This window comes from Pituophis catenifer, unplaced genomic scaffold (genome assembly GCF_029215685.1).
Source record: "Pituophis catenifer annectens isolate HBS135680 unplaced genomic scaffold, rPitCat1.0.hap2 SCAF_8, whole genome shotgun sequence".
In the NCBI taxonomy this organism is placed as follows: domain Eukaryota; kingdom Metazoa; phylum Chordata; class Lepidosauria; order Squamata; family Colubridae; genus Pituophis; species Pituophis catenifer.
Window position 1 is genome coordinate 52,292,763 of NW_027256888.1, and position 23,752 is coordinate 52,316,514.

General features: G+C 41.8%; 1 protein-coding gene across 1 annotated transcript in view; it reads right to left on the bottom strand.

Moving 5' to 3' along the window:
• Window positions 1-20,616, bottom strand: part of MAML3 (mastermind like transcriptional coactivator 3) — a 319,938-nt gene extending 299,322 nt beyond the window's left edge. Inside the window, exon 1 of the mRNA XM_070948580.1 lies at window positions 20,170-20,616. Coding sequence (XP_070804681.1) covers window positions 20,170-20,616 — 447 coding nt within the window. The remainder of the gene's footprint in view (window positions 1-20,169) is intronic.
• Between the last annotated feature and the right edge of the window lie 3,136 nt (window positions 20,617-23,752).

A 23,752-nucleotide genomic window follows, 5' to 3' on the forward strand; every position in this document is an offset into this window, starting at 1 on the left:
ACCAAGATGGATGCTCTATATACAATCAATTCAGAAACTACATCCATGTTTTTTTCAAAGCAACTTTTCCCAACCTGACATCCTCTAAATATGTTCAATTAAGACTAAGAAGAATAAGAATAATTTTATTTCTATACCGCCCTTCTCCCAAAGGACTCAGGGCGGTGTACAGCCTATTAAAAACACAAGACAACATCAGTTAAAATAATTTAAAATTATTAAATGAATTCAGCTCAATTTAAAACCCCAGGAATTTAAAACCCAATTTAAAATTGTTATGTTGATAGCCCAGCCTGGCGGAACAACAGGGTCTTGAGTGCACAACGAAATACCTGGAGGTCGGAGATCTTACGCACTTCCGGGGGCAGTTCATTCCACACGGCTGGGGCTCCCACAGAGAAGGCCCTCCCCCTGGGTGTCGCCAGCCGACATAACTTGGCCGATGGCACCCTGAGAAGACCCTCTCTGTGGGAGCGAATTGGCCGGTGGGAGGCTATTGGTGGCAGAAGTCGGTCTCGAAGGTACCTGGGTCCCATGCCATGGAGCGCTTTAAAGGTAGTAATCAACACCTTGAATCGCACCCGGAAGACCACTGGGAGCCAGTGCAGCTTTAATTACAATTAAAATTGTAATTCCCCACCATCTTTTCCCCATACTGTCCGGCACAATTCTACAAATTTGTAGGACTTCAAATTGGGGCACTGATTACTATACATGTGAGTATACAGATCATTATTCCACACATTGCAAATTCAGTGCTACAGTACATCCACATAAGACCATTCTTACATGTAAATAATTTTGGAGTTATAAAGTGATTAATTAAAATGTTATTCTCCTAATATTTAACAAGTATTCTTCTGCATGCTAAGAAAATTGTAAGCATTCATGTATTAAAAAATGAAGTGTCTTACACTTCATTCTCCCTTTCTTTTGTTCTACAGCTATTCATTTCAAACAGTTAATAAAACTTTTCTCGCAAGTATTATACAATTATGGCAAACAAGCCACCAATCAGCGGATTCCTATATAAGATTATTCAATGTTATTATGAATGTGCTGTGTACTGTCTGAAGGTTAAATGGAAATGAGCAACTGAGAAGGGAATATTGCCAGCAGTAATGCCAACTTCTGACGTAGGAACTCAAGAGTTTAGACATGGGGTACACAAAGAGTAAATAAAGAAAACAATGTTCATTTCATTACCTCTTACTATATAAAGGGTGCAATGGTTGCTAAACACATTTTATTAATCTTTATATGAAAAACCTACACTGTAAACAGCTGTTCAAACTTGGTGAAAAATGATATCTAAAATGTTACAAATATTAGAAAAAAAGCTTAGCATACTGTAACAAAGTGCTTCTTAAGGCACATTCCCCAAGCAACTTATTTTGCAAATTTGTCCTCAGTTCCAAGAAAAGGCTTTTTGTGGCTTTGGGATCAGTTTAGCCAAGTGAGTACCGCATGCATGAAGAAAATATGTTGGCAGATCAGTTTCCCAGAGGTCATATTGTTGAATTTCTTGGGGACGGGGACGCCACAAAAACTCTTGGTTAAAAATTAGAAGAAAATGGGCATTTTTAAGTGAAAAGACACTGACTTTCTCCTTCATTTTTTTTTTTTTTGAAAAGTATCTTTTAGCTTTTATTACAACCCATTACCAAATATTGAAATACGCTAAATACTGTATTAGCTCTCTGAGCTTTTACCTACTACTGGGCTGGAGTGCTATCTACTCATTCTTGAATCAGCAGAAATTAGCATCAACATGGGAATTTGCTGTCTCAGACTGTTAGTCCCTATCCCATCTCTATTCCCCATTTTAAATCTGCATTTGTCTGACTTTCCACCAAAATTGTAATAAAACTAACAGATCCTGTACACCTTAAAGCTGCCATTGGACTATGTTGGAGTAAGGAAACACTACTCAAATAGTGCTCATCCCTCTAAGGAGAATTTAAGCCTGGATCACTTTCCAGCTAGAGAAAACATGAAGGGAATATTATAGGGAAACAGAAGAAAAAAGATGTTAGCAGGACAAGTTGTGCCATAGTTTAGATATAAATGGAGAAAGCCTAATATCTTATTCCAAATATGGATGAATTATAGCTTTAAATGTCAGCAACTACATATAAGTATGATTTATAACTGATGTATAGGGGAGGGGGGGAAGTATTACTATTCATGCTTTAATTCATTTCCCCCCCCCTTTAAACAGTTAAGAACTCTCATATTTATTTCATTCATTATATTGCTTGGTGTTATATTACTTTGAGATAAACTGATCAAGGAAACATCCAACCTATTTTACCATATAGTGAATTAAGTCAAAAATAATTTTAAACAATGCAGCAAGCAATTCGTATTTGCTGCATGCTTAGAGAAAGTTCACAGAGAAAACTGAAAATAATAATTTAAAAAGTCCTAAAATTTGTGGGTTTTTTATTTCATTACGTTGTAAAGCAATACACTATTTCCAGTTTATATTTTTATCTGAATTGTGTTAGTATTTTTTTTCTCCTGTTCAATCATGTCTAAATCCCTGTATTTTTCCCTGTTACAGTGAGCTCTGGGGCTTAGATCGTTTGAGATGAGTACTCCTAGGTCCTTGACAGAGTGAGGGTCGTCTACAAGATTGTTTCCACCCAACTTGTATTTGGTGTTCTGATTTTTATTGCCAATGTGTAGGACAGAGCATTTATTAGTTGAAATTTGGAGTTGCCAATTACGCGACCATTGAGACACAGTCAAGGTCACTTTGTAGGGCAGCAGCATTCAGTGGTGTTAAATAATTTTACATCATCGGCGAAATATATATATATATATATATCAAACTCATTGTTTCTTAAGCGCTACATAGGGATCTCCTATCAGCGGGTATCAATTTGCTTCTAAATGGCTCAGAAAAGGAGGGAAATATTAAGTGAACACATACTGCCTCCAGCATTATGATTAGGCCTCTTTTCTTTAGATTCCTTGAACATTTTTACTTACTTCATGGCCTTGTATTTAAAGCTTAACTTTCTCAGTATATAGTAAGTCACATTCTGTGGAATAAAAAAATTATTTAAAACTCTTACCTTAAAAACACACACAAGCCACATGGCCTACATAGGCAAGCTAAAATACACACAATGGGGGGGTTTCCATACTACTTGTAGATATGAATTCCCTAAATATTAATAAAACATGTACTGTCTTACTCATCAAAATCAGGGCTGAGAAGAAATCACCCAATTAGAATTCTTCCTTTGCAGCTTCTAGAAATTAAGAGCCCATCTGTCCATCCTGGGTGAATCCAGTCAAGGTATTTATCATTCAACTGCTCGATATCCAGAAATGTATGATGGACCATGACATAAATGGAAAAGGATAGTCTCTTTTAAAGTTGATGCAATTTTTTTAAAAAAATCATAATAGGGATATTACGGAATGGTTTGGGAACAAGGATTCAATCAGTGTTACCATTTCATGCTACAGTCATATTTAGCACCATTACTAAAACAAAATATTCTACAATACAGTGTGTTGAGTTTATTTTCTATAATCTCCTTTCTGGAATAATGGTTTTCCTTATTAAGGAACTGAAAAAGGGCTCACAAGTCCTGGATCTTCTTTCACGATCACAGAATCTTTTCTTGTCATTATAATTTGCATCTTCCATTTACAAAATTGTATTCCTCAATATTGTACTCATGTTACAAGAGCTGCAGTTCAGATCTGCTAAGAGTTCAACACATGCATTCATTTTTTGCAAACACTATCTCCAAACCAATATATTTGGAACACATACAATCTAGGCTGTTTAATTAATGAATAAGTCTGCCCACAATCTAAAAGCACATTTACTACATGCTATGCTATGCTATGCTATGCTATGCTATGCTATGCTATGCTATGCTATGCTATGCTATGCTATGCTAATAGGATATCTAATAGTAAAAGTTTTACATAGCGTCCCTTACTTCAAACAATAATGTGTGAGTTTACCTATGTTCAATCAACTGGGGTAATTTATCTGGAAGAAGCTACATGGAGGCAATGCTTTTTTACACTGCACATTTTATATCCGAATTTATTCTCCCAAAAGTATCTTATGAAACTATTTTAACAGAAATATTTCATCTATAAATTATACATAAAGATTATAGTTCAAAATATTATGGGAAGAGACTCAAATATGCAAGGCTTTAATTTCATGTTTGAAAACATTGCTTGCAAAACTCATGTAGACATTTTAGTTCCATAAACCTGTGTGAAAGTGAGTTTTTACATAGTCAAAATACATAATTTGACATAAAACTCCTGTTGCCAAAAACAAGGAACAGATGGAAACTGGATCTCCTGCACAAAAGAGAATTGTTTATAGTCCTTTTCATAGGCAGGAGGAAAAAAAACAGAATAAATTTAAACATTGATATGATAAAACTTACATTTTATATATAGATATCATTGGAATTATTTCAAGATCCTTCCTATAATAGTTATCTCCTTAGAAGTTCCTGGATTTTTGTATGCCTGTCAACTGGTTCATATCTGGCCTGTCAGAAGCCCAACATTTATTTTCATAGTAATCTCTGACAAATTATTTACCCAAAGACATAGCAACCAGACAAATTTCAGAGAAAGGCCAGCTCCAGGTTATCAAATGAAGAGATTCTCATTATAGACACCAAAGACAGGGAATTTACCACCATTCAAATGTTATTAAATTATAGCTTTAAGCAATCCTGTGACCTTACCTTATCTGCACTTTAATAATGGCACGGACATGACTTGGCAACCTTTTTCCCACCACGTCCCTATAATGTTGCCTTCATTTGAGAGCCAGTATGGTCCAGTGGTTAAGGCACTAGGCTAGAAGCCAAAAGATTGTAAGTTTTAGTTCTGCCTTAAGACAGCTGAGTAAACTTGGGCCAGACATTCTTTCAGCCCAACTCATCTCACAGGTTGTTGAGTAGAGAAAATATGAGGAGGAAGGCATATCTGTGTGTTCACTGCTTTGGGTCATGGAAATAAATACACAAACAAATAAATAAAAAATATTTTCTCCATGTCATCCCTGAAACAAAGTCATTCTTAACTGGTCTGATGTTATTTTCTCAACAAACTGAAGATTTACTATCTCTGCAATCTGACACACTTTTATCAACCATTGTGTGGATTACTGAACAATCAGATTACTCCCAAAAGATGCCTTCAGACCAGCACCTACTGGACACTTTAAATAGTTATAGGCAAACACTCCCTGCCCCAGTATCTGGATACTGTCCTCCAGAACCATTCTTGCAGAATAGGAGAATTCAGCCTTTCCTTCTGTATTGCCAAGCATGGGAGCTAATCCTTAGATGGGAAGCCTGGATGAGTCCAAACAGCAGCTGACTAGCAGTGAAAAGCACGTTATGCAGTAAAGCAAAGGAAGGCCAATTTCTGTGCATAGACCTCGTGCCTATCAATTGTTTTGACTGCTTTTGAACACAGGCATACTGTTCTTCTGAAAAAGCACTCAACCCTTCTTCAGTAACAGTCTGAACAACAGTTCACAGCCTAGAGGGGTTGCACCATGAAGAAAGAAACCTAATTTATGTAATTCTCCCACTTTGCCAATTGCTCATTGGGCTTCAAGCCTGATGGATAAAGAGCCTTTCTCTTCCCTTTTGCCTTGGATTCCCACAAGTGATCCTCAGACTGACTCAGTAACTTTATGAAGGTAATAGGCTCAGATATCCTGCCTTAAATGTGAATAAAATACTGTATATATTTCCTGTAAATCTTTCATGTCCTGTACATGTCCTTACCTTTTCAATGTTTTTCCTCAAAGTGTTTCTCAATATATTTCACTTCAGATAGAAAATCTTGCTTCAGTTATAAATATGCCCCTTTGTTTCCTATTTTTCTCCACATGATGTTATGGTCTATTGCACATTTGGAAATAATTTTTTCATGCAAAGAAAACATGCCTGAATCAACATTAAAATTTAGAATAGTTGAAGAATATTAACAAGATCCCTTGCAAAGACCCTCCTATTTCTCCCATTCTAATAAACTTCAAATAAAGAATAGAAGAACAAAAATTTTAGTCACACCCGAGATAACTAACATACCTTTTTAAACCATCGGCACAAAGCAAAATTTTATTTATTTATAAAATTTATTGGCTGCCCATCTTACCAAAGGGCAACTCTATATTATAATATTATCTAAAATGGTCAGATTATTTCTCATCCTAGCACTTCAAAGTTATTGTTATTATCTTGATTTGAAACGTATATGCTAGTTTGCACGTCACTAGAAATAATTATTCCTCATTCAAAACAAATAAGCTCCTATAGTGTTGCTACAGATCTCAACAGAAATCCAAATTGTTACCAACTACAGGACAGGCTGTGTTTTTTTTCCCACTGTTCAGTTTCACTGGTATTTTCACTCAACGGCTGATAGATTTGGTGCTCAGAATAATATGTTAAGTTCAGTTCAAAGGAGTCCCAATGATCCTAACCTCAGTTTCTGAATTGGTTGCCTTATGTATATTTGCAGCACCTCCATATAATGAAATAAGAGTAATCCAGAATGAAAACCTTGAATACTGTGTTCAACGTATACTTCTTAGACAGAAACAATCCATTCTTAGAAGCTACTTGTGGAATTATTGTTAGAGAAGAAACAGTTGGGATATATTAGCACCATGATGGATAATAGGCCCACTATTCCAAATTATTTTCTCCAGTGGTCAATCGTCAGTGGGAATCCACAAGCAGAACAGAGCACAGTAATACCCAGCAATGCCTGCCCAGGAGATGGCAAAACAGATGGCAAATGCCAATGTTAAATATACAGAAGAGGAAGGACTTACATAATAATGAGACTTCTACCCACTTGCCTGTTTTGACCTCATTTCATGGATGCTGCTAATAACTCTATCTCATTCATAGTCCCCAAAAATGAGTTTCAAGAGGAAAAGGCTTTTGTTTTATTGTATTTGAACCACAATAAAGACTGATCAACAAACCTAATTACTTCAGATTCCATTGTTTATACAGCTTCACTGTATAAAGTCACTATTCCTTCCTAGTCCCTACATTATTTTTAACCAGTTACTACTGATAAAATATCATTTTTAATCTATGACTTCTAAATATGAGCTTCACATCAACTTAATGAAAAGAAATTCCAAATAAATAGCTTTGTGTGTGTTGGTGTGGATGTGGGTGTTGCAGGTAAGACAGTATCTACATAAAAGTATTTAACCATGTTATTATGCTTTCTTCTGCAAAATTTATCCTGTTTATTTTATAATGTAACCCTTATTAATATTATTTTAACTGGCTTGACAGTTCTTGAATATCTAAAGTTTTATTTTATTTTGCCTTACTCTTGATAGAGCAAGGGTAATCTAATCTTAAGAATGCTACACATTTTTCTCAGGTGAGCAATCCCGTGTTTGTATTCTATTGGAACTCTTGAATAGGTATCATTCAGACCCAACAAAATCTATAAATTTGCTTCTTTGCCTCTTCAGCTCATGTTTCTTTCCTAAAGCATCTTCTCCACATTTTCTGGAAATGCAGAGAACTCATTCAGCTTCTCTACACTCTCATTTTAATCAGCTTGCTTTCCAATTTTTCAACTACATATATGATTTATTGCTGATATATTTAAATTTTATTTCAGTAATACTAATACCAATGATTTCGTCCTCAAAATTCTTTCTTACGATATTGCCTATTTGCATTTATTTTATGCAAGGTTATTTTTTTGTATTATGGCAAGAACTGAATTTTATGAAGGATTTTCCCCCCAATATTATCCTTGATATTATCCATAAACATGCAAAGGACAGAATTTCAATCACCTCTACTGATATGCAGTATACATTTTAGCTGAATGTCTATTATCGTAGTTTGGTAACATTAAGTATTCCTTCAAGTTTTCCTTTCCTGAACACAATTATGACTGCATTGTAGGTGACATGTACTGCACTTTTGGGGAGGGGAAAGGAACTGTTTCCCTCTTATTTTTAAATAAATAGGATTTGAAATGTATTGTTTCTAATCAGTACAATAAGACTCACATTTATCACAATTCTTGGTATTTCTTAGGAAAAGGTTTAGGTTGTTCCTCCTTTGGATGGTCTTAGTATCAATTGTTCCAAGATAAAGAAAAGGAGCATTCGATTTTTTTCCTATGCCACTGCTTCTCTTTCCCGTGTCAATCTCAGGATCACTATCCTAGCCCAGAATCCTAAAGTAACAGGGGGCAGGCAATATCATGAATAACCTGGAATAAGAAGTTATAAAGGGGTAAAAGAGGAGCAAAGCATAAACTTGTTTAATTATTGTTAGAAAGTTTGTTAATTTTAATTTTTTTCACTAATTTTAGTGAAAATCAAAATAGGCCATTTCAAGAACATAATCTGAAGAATTATGCAGTTTTTTTGAAAAGAATCATATAAGAAAATATACTGACTGCCACAACACCACTGGCAAAAGCTCTTCTATTTCTAACTCCTAACTAGAGATGCTAAGAACTAAAATTTGGATCTTTCACCTTTAGTTTTTGATATGTAGTAGAGTTATTATAGCTCTTCATAACTTCAAATTTTCAACAAGAGGAATCGATTAGTGCTATCAATTACTGAGATTAAAATGTAAGTAATTTGCTTTAGAACACAAACATCTGGCACAGCTAGGGAATAAAGACTTAATATACAAATGTAGCCCTTTGAATGTTTGATACTCCTTCCTTCAAAATTATACACTTGGCTTTTCCCACTACTGAGTTAAAGCATTATCCACTCATCCTTAAATTTGCGTAACTTCCTATATTGTATTTATTGTATTTGTACTCACAGAATAGCGTTATTCTGATTTGTGAGTATAAACCAGAGGTGGGTTCTAAATTTTTTTACTACCGGTTCTTTGGGCGTGGCTTATTTTGTGGGCGTGGCTTGATGGTCATGTGACAATTCTTTAGGATTTAGCAAAGGTACTGGTCTACCAGGCTTTTAACTGCTTGCAGAGTTGTACCGGTCTACTCATTTGTTTTTGGAGGCACTGGTCTACCCATTTATTTTTGGAAGCACCTGTCTACTCATTTGTTTTTGGAGGCACTGGTCTACCCATTTATTTTTGCAGGCACCAGTCTACTCATTTGTTTCTGGAGGCACCGGTCTACCAGCACACTGCCTGTTAACACTGATCAGCTGTAGGGCGGCCCTTTGAAGCCCCACGGCAAAAGTTTAAACAGTTTTTTTCCTTCTAGCCGATCAGCTGGGACTCAGGAGGCAGCAATAGATTGGGGGTGGGGCCAAATAAAAGGTAAGAATAATGCACGGGGGGCGGGGGGGGCAGAACCGGTTCGGTGACATCATATCGTCACCGCTACCGGCTCGGAGGAACCGGGAGGAACCCACCACTGGTATACACTATAATATAAATAAATAATATAAATAAAACTATTATTCCTCAACTCTAGTGCTGTCTCCTTTCAACACATCACATCACTGAGTGATCTTGAGATAGGGGATGTAGTCATCGAGCCCTTGTCATGGTCGGATCACTCTCTCCTTCGCCTTGACCTTCGTACCGCGGCACCCCGCTGCAGGGAGGCGGAACCGATAAAATGGTACCGCCCCAGGCGCCTGATGGAACCCAATAGGTTCCAGACGGAGCTTGGGCCAATTCCTGAGGTTCTGGCTCACGCCTCGACTGGAGACCTAGTGGCCGCCTGGGATAGGGCGGCCGCTGGGGCCCTGGATCGAGTCGTGCCTTTGCGGCCTCTGACCCGGCGCGGATCTCGCCTTGCTCCTTGGTTTACCGAGGAGCTGAGGGAGATGAAGCGCCGGAAAAGACGCCTAGAGAGTAGTTGGAGAGCTAGTCTTTCTGAATCGGACCGGACACTGGTTAGATCCCATATTAGGACTTACCTAGTGGCGATAAAAGCAGCAAAATGTACGCATTTTGCTGCTCTTATTGCGTCATCAGATAATCGCCCGGCCGCCCTGTTTAGGGTGACCCGCTCCCTGCTCCACCAGGAAGCGCGGGAGGACCCCTTGGAGGGAAGAGCCGAGGACTTTGTTCAGTATCTGTATGACAAAATCACTCAGATTCGGGAAGGTCTGGACTCTGACTGGGTAGATCCAGCGAGAGTGACGGAGGCAGGTCTTGAGACTGTTATCTGGGATGAGTTTGATCCTGTGACCCCAGATGATGTGGACAGGATTCTGGGTAGATTGAACGCGACCACATGTTTGTTGGACCCGTGTCCCTCCTGGTTAGTGCTGGCTTCCCGGGAGGTGACGCGAGGCTGGCTCCAGGGGATTATAAATGCTTCATTGGGTGAGGGTGTCTTCCCCGCCGCCCTTAAGGAGGCAGTGGTGAGGCCCCTCCTCAAGAAGCCTTCCCTGGACCCGGCAATATTGGCTAATTATCGTCCAGTCTCCAACCTTCGTTTTGTGGCGAAGGTTGTTGAGAGTGTGGTTGCGGGACAGCTTCCCCAGTACCTGGATGAAGCGTCGTATCTGGATCCGTTCCAGTCGGGTTTCAGGCCTGGATACAGCACGGAAACGGCATTGGTCGCGTTGGTTGATGATCTCTGGAGGGCTCGGGACAGGGGCTGCTCCTCTGTCCTGGTCCTGTTAGATCTCTCAGCGGCTTTTGATACCATCGACCATGGTATCATGCTGCACCGGTTGGAAGAGTTGGGGGTGGGAGGCACCGTACTAAGGTGGTTCTCCTCCTTTCTCTCCGACCGGTCGCAGTCTGTGTTGACAGGGGGGCAGAGGTCGACCCCGAGGCCCCTCATATGTGGGGTGCCGCAGGGATCGGTCCTCTCGCCCCTTTTGTTCAACATTTATGTAAAGCCGCTGGGCGAGATCATCCGTGGTTTTGGGGTGGAGTACCATCAGTACGCTGACGACACCCAGCTGTACATCTCCACCCCGGATCACCCCAACGATGCCCTTGAAGTGATGTCCCAGTGCCTGGAGGCCGTACGGATCTGGATGGGGAGGAACAGGCTCAGGCTCAACCCATCCAAGACCGAGTGGCTGTGGTTTCCGACGTCCCGATATAGTCAGCTAATGCCATCGCTGACTATTGGGGGCGAATCATTGGCCCCCGCGGATAGGGCTCGCAACTTGGGTGTCCTCCTGGATTCACGGCTGTCGTTAGAAGAGCATGTGACGGCCGTGTCCGGGAGGATTTTTCATCAGGTTCGCCTGATCCGCCAGTTGCGTCCCTATCTAGATCGGGACTCCCTACACACAGTCACTCATGCCCTCGTTACTTCTCGTCTGGATTACTGCAACGCTCTCTACATGGGGCTCCCCTTGAGGTGCACTCGGAGGCTCCAACTGGCGCAGAGTGCGGCCGCGCGGGTGGTGATGGGAGCGACATGGAGTTCCCATGTGACACCTCTCCTGCGCGAGCTGCACTGGCTCCCGGTGGTCTTCCGAGTGCGCTTCAAGGTTCTGGTTATCACCTTTAAAGCGCTCCATGGCTTAGGACCTGGTTATTTACGGGACCGCCTGCTACCACCAATAGCCTCCCACCGGCCAGTACGCTCCCATAGAGAGGGGCTCCTCCGGGTGCCGTCGGCCAAACAATGTCGGCTGTCGGCCCCTAGGGGGAGAGCCTTCTCTGTGGGGGCACCTACGATTTGGAACGAGCTCCCCCCGGAGATACGTAGGATCCCGGATCTGCGCACCTTCCGCCGCGCGCTTAAGACTTTTCTATTTTATCAAGCTGGCCTGGCCTAAATCTTCCCCCTTTTTAAATGTGGAAATTTTAAATTTTTAAATTTGAAATTCGTCTTTTTATAGGGGTATGGGTAAGGCATTTTAAATTGGGGAGCCATTTTAGATTTAATTCTGTTTTAAACGTATTTTAATTGTTTATATTGTATGTTTTTAACTTTGGCTGTGCACCGCCCCGAGTCCTTCGGGAGAGGGGGCGGTATAAAAATCTAATAAATAAATAAATAAATAAATAAATAAATAAATAAATAAATAAATAAATAAATAAATAAATAAATAAATAAATAAATAAATAACTTTACAGCAGGAAAAGGGAGGATTTGATTCCAAAACTCTCTGTGAGCTTCTCTCATATCACCCTATTTGAGTATCTCCTTAGTTAAAATAATGTGGAAAAAATATGTGGAAAAACACCAAGGCAGAAATGAAAAGCTATCTTGTCCTGATTGCATAACTATTACAGTTACGTCTTAGAGAACTGTCACTAGCAAGCAACTACCTCTCTTACTTCAGGAGGAAGCAGGGAGGAAGTGACTCATATTGACAAACAGAAAAACTGGGAAATAGACAACAAAGATATTCACATCTTCTGTATTTTTCTGGACCCTGCCATGAAGAAAAGAGAGGCTCCTGCATCTAAAAGTGAAAATAAGAATTTCATAAAACTGCCAAATACAGTAGTGCAAATATCATTGTCTCTTCCTTCCCAACTGGAATGGGCAATCAACTCAAAATATGGGTGACACTTAATGACCGTAACCAAATAAATCACAGATACAAAACTACTTCCAGGAATGCAGCTGCCCTGAAAAATAAGGTGCCACCTGAATAGAATCAGGACAGGCCATGCCAGAACTAGGGCAAAGCTCTTTAAGTGGGGAATGGCCAAAAGCCCACATGACTGTGCTCCACCTGAACAATCATCCATATAATTCAAGAACGCCTGCTCAGGAAATTTCAAGGCACTTGGGATAATAACTTCATTGCAGCCACACCAGAAGCAATTAGATGGTTACCTTCCCTAGATACTGAACTACATCATCTATCCTATTGTGATTCTATGGTGCCATATTATGGCGATTTTATCATGTTTTACCCTAATTTAATATTTTATCTCATCTATTGTATTGTCCAAACACTTTACATACATGTATTTGCTGATGCTTTATTTAAACTTATATTTATGTATGTTCAAATAATGTGGTTTATCAATGTTGTAAATCAGTGATTGCATGACCTCTTAAGATAGCACACACAGATGCCATATTGCATATGCTAATATTATGACTGTGAAAAGATCTTGATATGATCCCCTTTTTCGTTACAAAAATAAGGAAGACCAGCTTCCCTCTCCTCTGATTTGTTTTAAGTTAGGAAAGAAGTTGGTAAAGGAAGAGGGGAAGGGATGAGTGTCCTAATGACAAACATAAATGGGTGATCAGTTCTTAACTAGCAATCAAAGGGAAAGGGATGTTCCTCCATTTTCCAGAGGTTTGTGGTATCTGAACACAAAAACAAGCAAGCTAACCTGAACTCCAAAAGAATGACCAAATATTAGTCTTTATACATCTTGATTGTGTGATGAAATATTGACCATTTAAGAAGGAAATGTTATTTAGAACCAACACACTTAGAGATGACTTAAGTCTGTTTCATTTACTATGAGCCCAAGGCAGAAAACATGGCCTCGGACCATGACTTAATAATTAAATAATTAGTGAGTTCAAAGACACTATCTCAAATCCATTCATCCAGATTGCTTACATTTCTATTTCTAAATCACTCCATTCACTTTTCTTTCACTCACTCTCACTTACTCACACACACGAACAAATGAGATTGCTTCCTTTATCATGTAGCCATAAGCATCCCCAATCCCTGTCACTATTTTCTACTGCTTTCCCAGTGCAGCCTCTATTTCTTCTTCCTCATACCAATTCTCAGCTCTCACCATCTCTTCCTGCAGTTCACCTGGATAAGGCTTCCATTCTTTCCAATGCATTGGGCTGCCCTGAACTTGCTTTGGTCATGTCAATTCTCATACTCTGCCCTGATGTAGAACTGTTCTATCACATCAGGCAGTGGTCTGTCCGTTTCTCTTACAAATGGGGGAAGTCACGTTTCAAGCCAAAGCACTGGCCTCTAGCCCTCCAAATCTTTATTTCCTAAGAAGAAAATCATATTTAAAAGTCATGGGCAGGACTCTTCACAGGAAAGGAAGAGATGCTTGCAGGTACAGGGGCACCTCTGGGCAACGTATAGTTATTCTCAGATTATGGAGTAAGACATTTTCCATGTGAATAGGTTTAACACTGCATAGCACAACATGTTTATACCTTCCTGCTTGATCCAAGATAGTTCAGTAGATACAAACAGCGGTCATAACAAAATGTATGGAAGATACTATAACTAGTCTAGCAAAAACAAAACAAACATATTTTAGCATCAATATTTCTTTGAATGGAGATAACAATAAACCATACTGGACACAGTCAGACTCTTAATAAATATATCGCGATCAGGGTACAAAATTGCAGTGCTTTCATATTTTCATCTTAGAAAGCTCTTCTAAATCTATAGAATATAAGACTTAGACACTTCTGCATATTTCAATTCATAATTGCTATGGTCATATAAAAACTAAAGGTTAGTTAGGGTTAGCATTAAAAGGGGAAATGACAACATATCACATATGTGCCTCCTACAGACTCTCTTTTCAAGATACTATTTTCTCCCAGTTGGATTAGTTTCAGAAGCTAATTTCTGGCTAAAAGAAAATTGGTTTGGGGGAAGCGGCAATTGCAGGAGTTACGCCACACAGGCCAGGGGGAGTGGATTCCCATTCATCTTTTCTGCTCTTAAACCTGGAGTTTCGATACATTTATATTTCTACATGAGTGCACCAGATATGGGTTTAAATAAATGATCCGACATTTAGCCTTACTGGAAGTTACTTCCAAGATTGTCAGTACAAGAGATCAGAGATGGCTAAAAAAAATTCTATCACAAACAAATTATAATTCCAATATTGAAAACCAAAAGCGTGATAGATTATAACACTAACAAAAGAAGATTCCCAATAGCTTGTGTTACTGAAGCATGGTTGCCTAACACAGCAAATCAATAAAGAAGAGCAAACATGGAGTGCATCGAGGAAGAGTTATATCTCACAAAGTGGGAAACAAGAAAGCATATTAGCTCCTATTTTCCCCACAAAAGCCCTGTGAGGTGAGTTCGTTGAAAGAGAGTAACCTGCCCAAAATCACCAGCTGGCTTTCACAGTTAAAGTAGAACTAGTGTTGTCTAGTATAATGGTGATCAGGGGAATACCTGTGTTTCCCTGAAAATAAGACCCAGCCTTATATTTTGGGGGGCGCAAGTCTCTCGCAAGTCTTTCAAAGTAAATATGCAATTTCTGCTATTAAATTAAAAGGAATAGCAGTAAGATATAACTATTTATTCTAAATATATATAATAATATAAATTTATTTTACTCTGTTTTATATTTTCACAAAATATGTATTCTATTTATTCTGCTAATTCAAAAAGTTAATACAAACCAATGTATCAGGTAGGAAGATGTATCTGGACTGTTTATCTGTCACTGATAATCAAAAGGACAAACAACATTCCGGTTTCTGAAAATCCCATGCAAACTGGATTTAAAAGTAGTGCAGAAGATGTCACACAATTTCTGGCATCTTCCTATAATTTTTTTAAAAAACAATTTGCTACCTGTTGCAAAAAAAAAAAAAAAATCTCAGAAAGAAATATAAATATTGACCACAGATTTTCAATAAGAAATATAGCACTATTCTCCTGGCTACCTTACAACTGAAGCTCTTTTACAGCTATTGAAAACAGCATTCATAATAATGAATTATAATAAAGGAAAGTATCTTAATACAAATATGCCCAAGTATGCGCCATAAATTTAGTCAGCAGCAGGTTGATTGGATTTGCATTAACCTAAGCCAATGGTCCCCAATATGAATGCCTTGGAAGGAGTCCTCAGAACCACTTCAAATGTTGCCATCAGATTATAATTTTAATTTCATATGAAGGGGAAATTTTAAATATGTAGGAGTAACATTCTTATTTTTTAGAAATCATATTCCAGCATGGTCTGAGACCCTGTTTGATCTACTGAGTAAAGCACAAGGCTAGAAAGCAGGAGACCTTGCCTTAGTATTGTAGAAAGTTAGCACCCACCTCTCCTAGAATGAAATATTTTAGGAAATATTAAAAAGGCAGAATATTATATTCCCCCTAAAAGAGAAATAGAAATCGTAAGGGAGACAGAAACTCAGAGCTTCAGCTCCCTGCCCCAGCAGATATTTGGTGCCCACTGAGAAGGTCTGGACCAGCTATCTACAAAACAAAAGACTTTCAGCTCCAGGGTGATGGAATTAAGTCATAACCCTCCAGGACATAATAGGATTATCTAGCAGCAGGGCTCACTCCATTGCAAAATCACCTGGGGACATTGTATCACCCTCCAGGCTTTAACCAAACTTATCTGACAAACAAACTCCTAGCATGGGAGTTTGACTACAGCCAATAGACTACATTTCTTGCACAGGGAGAGGAAGCTTAAGGGCAAGGCCCAAGAGAGGGTATAAATAATCTTCACTCTCCACTCCATGTGGTCAGCTGCCCAGGATCTCAAACCCATGTGCTCCTGTCCATCAATAAACCATCTTTCCAATCAGCCTCCTTTTCCAGTGTCTTTCTCCCCACTTGGAACTAAACCAGATGGCTGTTTCTTCCAAGCCAGCTGTGTGACTTTAGGTCAGTCTGTCAGCCCACCTCACAGGGTAGTTGTTTATGGGAAAAATAGGAGGGGATATGTTGGGTATGTTCACCACCTTGACTAATTTAGAAAATAATAAAGGTGGGATACAAATAAATTAAATAAATAAATAAGGCTACTATGGTCTCAACATGAAGAGTCTGGCTTCTAAGCCTTGAATTCTGACTTGGCACACGTGAAGTAACCAGAACTGTAAAATTGGCATCTGTAACAAGAATATCTATATTTGTGAAGAAAAAAAGTTATCTAAATTTTGCTGCTCCTAGCTGGAAAAAAAAAAGCAAATGCGATCAATAGCTATTGAATTTCTAGTGGAAAATATTGAAACTAAAGTAATATCCATATTTTAATCAAAATGGATATTACACCAGCTGCTTTTAAGATTTCTGTTGGAGAAAGCTACTCCAGAGGGCACATTCAAGCAGCTAATCTCTTTATGATGGTAATGAGATTCAGCAGAGCTGTACTGTCCCACTTCCCGTGATGGGTAACACCCGACCGTTTAACTGGTGGGGCAGCGGGTTTAAAAGGGAAAGGAAATGGTTGGAATGTGAAGATCGTTTGCACGGGACCGCTTACTTAAGTGTTGCAAATGCAAACCCTATTGGGGAACAAGGTACGGAAACAGCTCGAGGATTCAACGCCGACTTGATTACCGAACAAAAGGCTTCGCTCAATGCACCTCAGTTTCTGACTGGCTTCAGCCAACGCCAGCATGCAAAGCCTCCAGTTTCCTGCGAGGGAAAGGAGGGCCTCCCTTTATACTTAGTCTTTCTCCGACTGCGTATTCTTTTCCCCCTCCCCTTCCCTTCCCGCCTTTCTTCGCCAAGGCTATTCGCGCGCCTGATCCGAGGGCAACAGCGGAGCGTGCGCAACACGCGCGTGGAGAGTTGAGGGCGCTCTCCTGCCTGTCTCGCCCTTTCTTTGCAGGGCTGGAATACTCCCCGGCGCCGTCTCCGTCAAGGGTGGCCTCTCGCTCTTTTCTCATCTCACGCGCCCGCCCACTAAGTTTAGTGGGTTTTATTTTCTCCACCCAGGCGGGGAGAGAGAGAGAGAGAGAGAAGCTGGGAGAGGCGGGATCTTTGGAGGAAGGCAATTTCGGGAGCGTTAAATTCTTCTCTAAGCCGAGGCTTCCCAAATTAGTTAGGACTCCGGCTCCCACTATTTAAGACATGCCCGACGGGCCGAGGAGAATAAAGGTTGCAGCCCAGTTAAGGAGCCCCCGGCGAAGGCTTAGAGAAGGCTTAATAAGGACCAGTGCCAGGAAGACAAAGCGGCGGGCCCCGCCTGGAGCCGGCCTTTCGCGCGGCGGTGGGAGGGAAAGAGGCGGGCCCCACGCACAAGAAAGGCGCGCGCGCGCAGCGCGAACAAGACCCGTTCAGTCAACAAATTGTTCCTTTCCCGTCGTGGGAGGAGCCGCCGCCGCCTCGAGCAAGGCGAGAACATCAGTTCCTTTCTCTCGCCACCCGCCCACATTCTCTTGTCGCCGCAACACCCATCAAGTTTTCGGGCTGCCGCTCTGCGGCTAACCCCCTCGCCAATCCGCGCCTTCGGGGTCTTCCATCACCCCCCACCTTAAAAGGAGGGGGAGGGGAGGCGTGCCGGCTTTGTCAGGCAGACGCCAGCTGGTGGGGTGGCCTTCGGAGGGGAGGACCGCACAGGGGCGGGGGATGTTTCAACTGTCTCCCGGCAGCGACCGATTCTCGTACCAGCCGTAGGAAGAAGAAAGCCAAATGAACCGTGAACCCGCCGCTGCTCTTCTCTTTTTTACAAATGAGCACGTGCTTTATGTGGCCTTGCGGGCAAGAGGAGGTCCGAGCCTCCGGTCAATTTGGCCGAACGTTTGCAGCCCTACAGCGGTATGATCCGAGAGTCCCGTTACTCTCGAGAAATTGTGTTTCTGCTTGCATGCTCGAAGATTGGGGTCGAATACAGGTTTTAATAATTTTGGTAAGGAAGGCGCAAGAGAAGTCTTTCCACGCCGCAATCCTTCCTCATCCAGTTACGCACATTTAAAAGACTTAAGTAAACAAGCCTGGAAGTGCAGCTGCCAACTAAACAAACAAATGCGTCCCTTAACCAAACTAGTGCCTGCGGCCCGGTAAGACGCCTCCAGTGTACACAATCTCTGCATTAAAAGCGCAAGATTTCAAAATCTCTTCTTCCAACTATGCTAACCTTATTCGACTCTACAGCTGGAAAACGGGCATTAACAAGAACAGATCCGTTAACACAGACCAGCCTCAAATTCGCCCTCAGCCCGGCCCCCACCCCTAAGATTTTACTCTTGTACATGTTTCTTGGGAGTAAAATCTTAGTGAACACCGTAGGGCTTTAAGTCCGAGTATAGTAGACTTGCGCAGGGGTAACGGTATTAACCTACTTCCTGCCCAATATGGTCTAGTTGTAGGTTAATACCACTAACCCTGCGCAGGTCTACAGTACTCGGACTTAAACCCAACGATTTACTCCCAAGGATGATGTACAAGAGTAAAATCCTAGATTTGAAGGGCGGGGGGGCGGGAGGCTAACCGATTTAGCCAGAGCAGCTAGCACGAAACGATTCTTCTTGAAAGGTATTCAATAAAAGCTTAAACAGGGGGCACTTTGTTTTCCCACAAGCTCGTTAGCCCCTGGTGTTACTCCAGCTCGCCCTTTATAATGAGCGCGTTTCAGCAGCGAGTCTTTGGGAAGCGCCACTTGCTCCTCGGAGTCATTACGCCACCAACAGACGAACTGCCGCCCCTTTGCTGTTCTCTTCCGAGTCTTTTAAAAAAACCAAGAAAACTTTCGCCTTTTGTTTTGGTTTTTTTTTTTTTTAAATCCAGCCGAGGTGGCTGATGAGTGGCTGATGGCTGCTTTAAAGAGGCTTGATTGGGCTGCTTCGCCACCCACTCTCTCACGCGCTGCCGGTCGAGGAAGAGCCTGCCCAACTTTTCTTCCGAGAGCTGTCACTCCCTCTCGGCAGAGCCAGCCCACAAGTTCTCCCTCCACTGGATTTAAAGAGGCAGCGAGTCTCTTTCCCCCCCCTTTTTTTTTTAATTCTTGCAGACACGTACCCACGCTCGCCTTTGCACAGGCGCGCGTCTTTTTCTTGCCTTCTCCGGCTCCACTCAACCACTTTAGATCGTCCGAAGACGCCCTGAACCCTCCCAAGCTCAGACCCCGGAGGCGGCTCTTCCAAAATACGAATCGCCGTCTATTCTATACATTGTCCGGTAGTCTTCAGGAAACAAGGGGCTGGGAAGGAAGGCTACTTGAGCGGGCGGCGTGTTCGAGACCATCCCTTCTACACAGTATTTCAGAAACCCGTCAAGAGCTGGCAGAAAGGGAGCGCGGTTGGCTGAGCCGGCCGCCTCCGCCATGCGGAGCTTTCAACTCTTCTTCAAATGGTCCGTTTTGCTTCCTGGATTCCCTTATTAGTTATAGGACCAAAGTTTCCTCTCCCCGCCCATTCCCCGGTTTCAGCCAAGCATCCCTCGCTCGCTCCCCTCCCAAACTCCCACATCCGTTCAGGCGAGAAGCAAGAGCTAAATGAGAGAGCGCCTGCCCACAAGTACTCCGCAGCCGCCCCCAGCCCCCTTGCCCGCCCCCTTACCATGATCAGTGTGTGATTCCTCTGCTCGGCTGTAGCAGGCTCGGCATCTTGTGGCTGTTTGCTCGAATGTGGTTGCTTGCTGCCACCGCCGGAGCTCGATTTCTTGGCCCTTTGCTCCAGGGTCCTCTGGTAAAGGCTCACCGTGTCCCGTCGCTCCAGCTCCAGCTGCTCGGCCTGGGCTTGCTGGTACCTGTTCTCGCAGCTGACGTGATGTCTCCGGCAGCCTTCAATGCGCTGCCTGAGCCTTTCCACCACGGTGCTGTGCTTGGGAATGCCGCCGCTCCCGTTAGTACCGCCGCCGCTATGAGTAGCATTGTGACCGGGAGGAGGCCCGTGGGGAGCGCTGTTCACGCCGATCCCGGCCCCGCCGAGGCTGCTGCTCAGGTTATTGTTGAGACAAATGCTGCTGCCGTTCGTGGCGGCAGCGGGGGTTGGAAAATCCCCCATCCCCTTCCCCGTGCACACTATTTTGGAAGAACTTTTTTCCCCCCTCTCCTTTGACACGCGGGAGCCACACAGCAGGCAGAAACGCCGAAGGAGGGGGAATCCTCCTTTTGGGATACTCTTTAGTGGGCCATGGAAACGCTAACAGACCCAAGCAAAAATGTTTGGGGGTTGTAAACAACGAAGCAAAACCTCTTTCTTGCCGATCCTCTCGGATGGGTGGGAGGGACGGGTAAAAAACGCCAAAAGCAGAAAGCCCAAACCCGGAGGTGGTGCTGTAAGGTTATCGCCAGACACAATCAACAAACAAGGCATCCGCCGCCGTTCGGTTACAAACTCCAAGGAGGAGAGCTCAGAGCTGCTCCCCTTTTAAATAATCCATCCTTTCCGAAAGAAATTCCGGACCGAAAGCCTTCTTGGTCTCCCCCATGTATTAAAACATAAAGCAGGAGGGGAGGGGGAAAGACATCCCCAAAAAGCCTTGTGTAGAGATAGAACCTTTCCGCACTCGCACTCTACACGTTCACAAAATACCTAGGACGGGCACCCACTGGTCAAGGAACACACATGTACGACCCACAACGCATTCACACCTCACACCATCGGAAGACAGGCAACGCCGCTTGCTTAATTGTGTTTTCTTTCCGGGGGGAGGGGGGGAGAAAAGGGAGGGGAAAAAAGTTTGGGTGTTTATGCCGCACCGTGTTCTCAAAGTACTTTGGCTGCTCAGTTGTATTTTTCAACAGGAACCTAAAAAAGCAAATCCTCCGGCTGGGGGAAATCAACACGTGAACAATCCGGGGCGATCTGCAAAGGTAGCTGGCTGAAGGACTGGCAGAGCGTCCGCGGAGCTGCTACACGCAGAGGAACCGGCTCGGGCTCTGCTCTGCCCGCTGCTTCTCCTCTGCCACCATCACAAGGATCAAGTGCGTTACTCTTCCACCTCCTCCGCCTCCTCGTCCATGCCAGCGGAGTGATACCAGGACAAGAGCGCTCAATAAACACAGCCGCAGCAGCTCCAGCTCCTCCAGGCCGTGAGGCAGTCCCGGGGACAAGGTGCAAAATCCGGCCCGGACCTTTAGCCAGCAGGAACGGACACGACGATCCCCACCTAATTCCCCCTCCGGCGCCTACTCACGCTGTTTGTTACCTTGGGCGGAAAATCAGCTCTGCCAGGACGGAACAAGAAAGGATCCGAAGGGAAGCTGGCGAGGCAGTCAACTTTTGACCTGGTCGCGTGTGATATGTGTGTGTGTGTAATATGCGTGCTTGTTTGTGTCCGGTTTCCTTATTGAGCTTCAGTGCAAGGCGAAGCTGTGTATCATGTTAGCCTAAATTCTTGCGTATTACATTGTCAGAATCTGTGCATGGCTCCGCCAAAAGGGAGCAGCCTCTTTGCCTGCCTTGTCTGATAACCTTTTCCACATGGAAAAGTAAAGACGGAGCGGAGAAAAAAAAAAAGAGGCTGGCTTTAACATAAACCCTGATAAGCCTCCCTTCTCCCCCCACCCCATTTGAAAATATTCGTTGTGAAGTGATTTGTGCTTGCAGTCTTACTCCCTCACTTGAGAGTAAATATAAACTTATTTTCAAGTTGGTTTAAAGATAATCTCTGTAATTTAACTCCTATATATGTGCATTGTATGGTATTTTCTGTTGACATTCTGTTATGTTGTTAATTCAACTTTATTTTTTAAAAAAATTAGGGTGCCAAAGGCTGCCCCCACTTTTTTTTCTATACAAGAACCCTGAAGAGCTTCAACAGGAAAAATAAAAATAACCATTACTATGTTGTTTACTGTCTTGTAAAATTTGTAACAAGGAAAAAATTAGCGATTCAAAGAACTTACAAAGGAATCAGGGCAAAAATAAAATTAAAAATATGCTACTTGTCCTCCCCCATGTATATATAATAAAAGCAAGAGTAAATATTTACTAGGAACTAAGGTATAGTACTGTATTACAATAAAAAGTCATATTTACCCTTTGTACCCATATTTATTGCTTACTCAAATTATTACAAAATAAGAATTCAAGTGAGAACTGGTGAATAACAAGTATTTCTGAACTTTTCTATTTTTAAAAAGAAAGGTAAAAGTTTATTGGATGAAAATTGCATTTTTCCAACACAGGATTGCTAACAAGTGAGAATCGTGTAATCTTTTATCTTATTTTGTATATAGGGGTAGTTAATACTATTATTGCCTTCAAATAAAAGTTTCAGCCTAAATAGATTTCAACAGGTTTAAGGCTGTAATTCTATACTGTACTTGAAAGTATTTCTTTTCCGCTTTTATGGGATTTAGGAGTACACATGCTTACATTTCAGTGATATGTTCATTTAAGTCATTGTCTCTCAAACTTTTTGCAGTTGAGAATATTTAGAAAATGCTGGGACCACTCAAATACATGCTGTACACCTGTTTTCATGCTTAAGCGCATGGAAATTCATATTTTGTGAATAAAGCAAGGATTATGGTATCATTTGTAGGTGCTCTCCATCCTGAAAGACTTTTTAAAAGTTTGATACAAAAAATTAATTCATAATTATTTATTTACCACTTGAATGTATCTGTCTCATAACTTGCTGGTCAAGAATGTCTTTGACAGAAATCTAGTGGCAACTAGGAGCAAGTGGATTTTCAGCCCAACAAAATCATGCTTTTATACTGTATATTCTTCAATGTATTTCCTATTTATATATTGGGGAATGTATTGCTTGTGGAATATCAAAGGTCGACTTAGTACAACACATGCAGACTCATAGTAACTGCTTTTTGAGATCTGTTTACTTTTGTTACTTTTCTGAATGTTAATATTTATTACATTTATATATGCTGCTACAATGCCACAGGAGTCTTGCCAGCTCTGCAGGAATATAAAGAATATGAAGACATCCATGGTCCAGTTAAAATCATACAAACCTTAAACATGCAAATCATAACATCCAAAAAACAAAGTCTCAAATGCATTATGGAAGAGCTCCATCTTGTTTCCATAAAACAGCCAAAGTCTGGACTAAACTCGCTTCTGGTGGAAGGCTTTCCAGAGGGCTAGCACTGCTACAGGAGAACAGTGCTGCTGTTTTTCAACTCCCCACATCTCCCTAAGTGGACAATCACTTCTGCTGTTTGTCCCA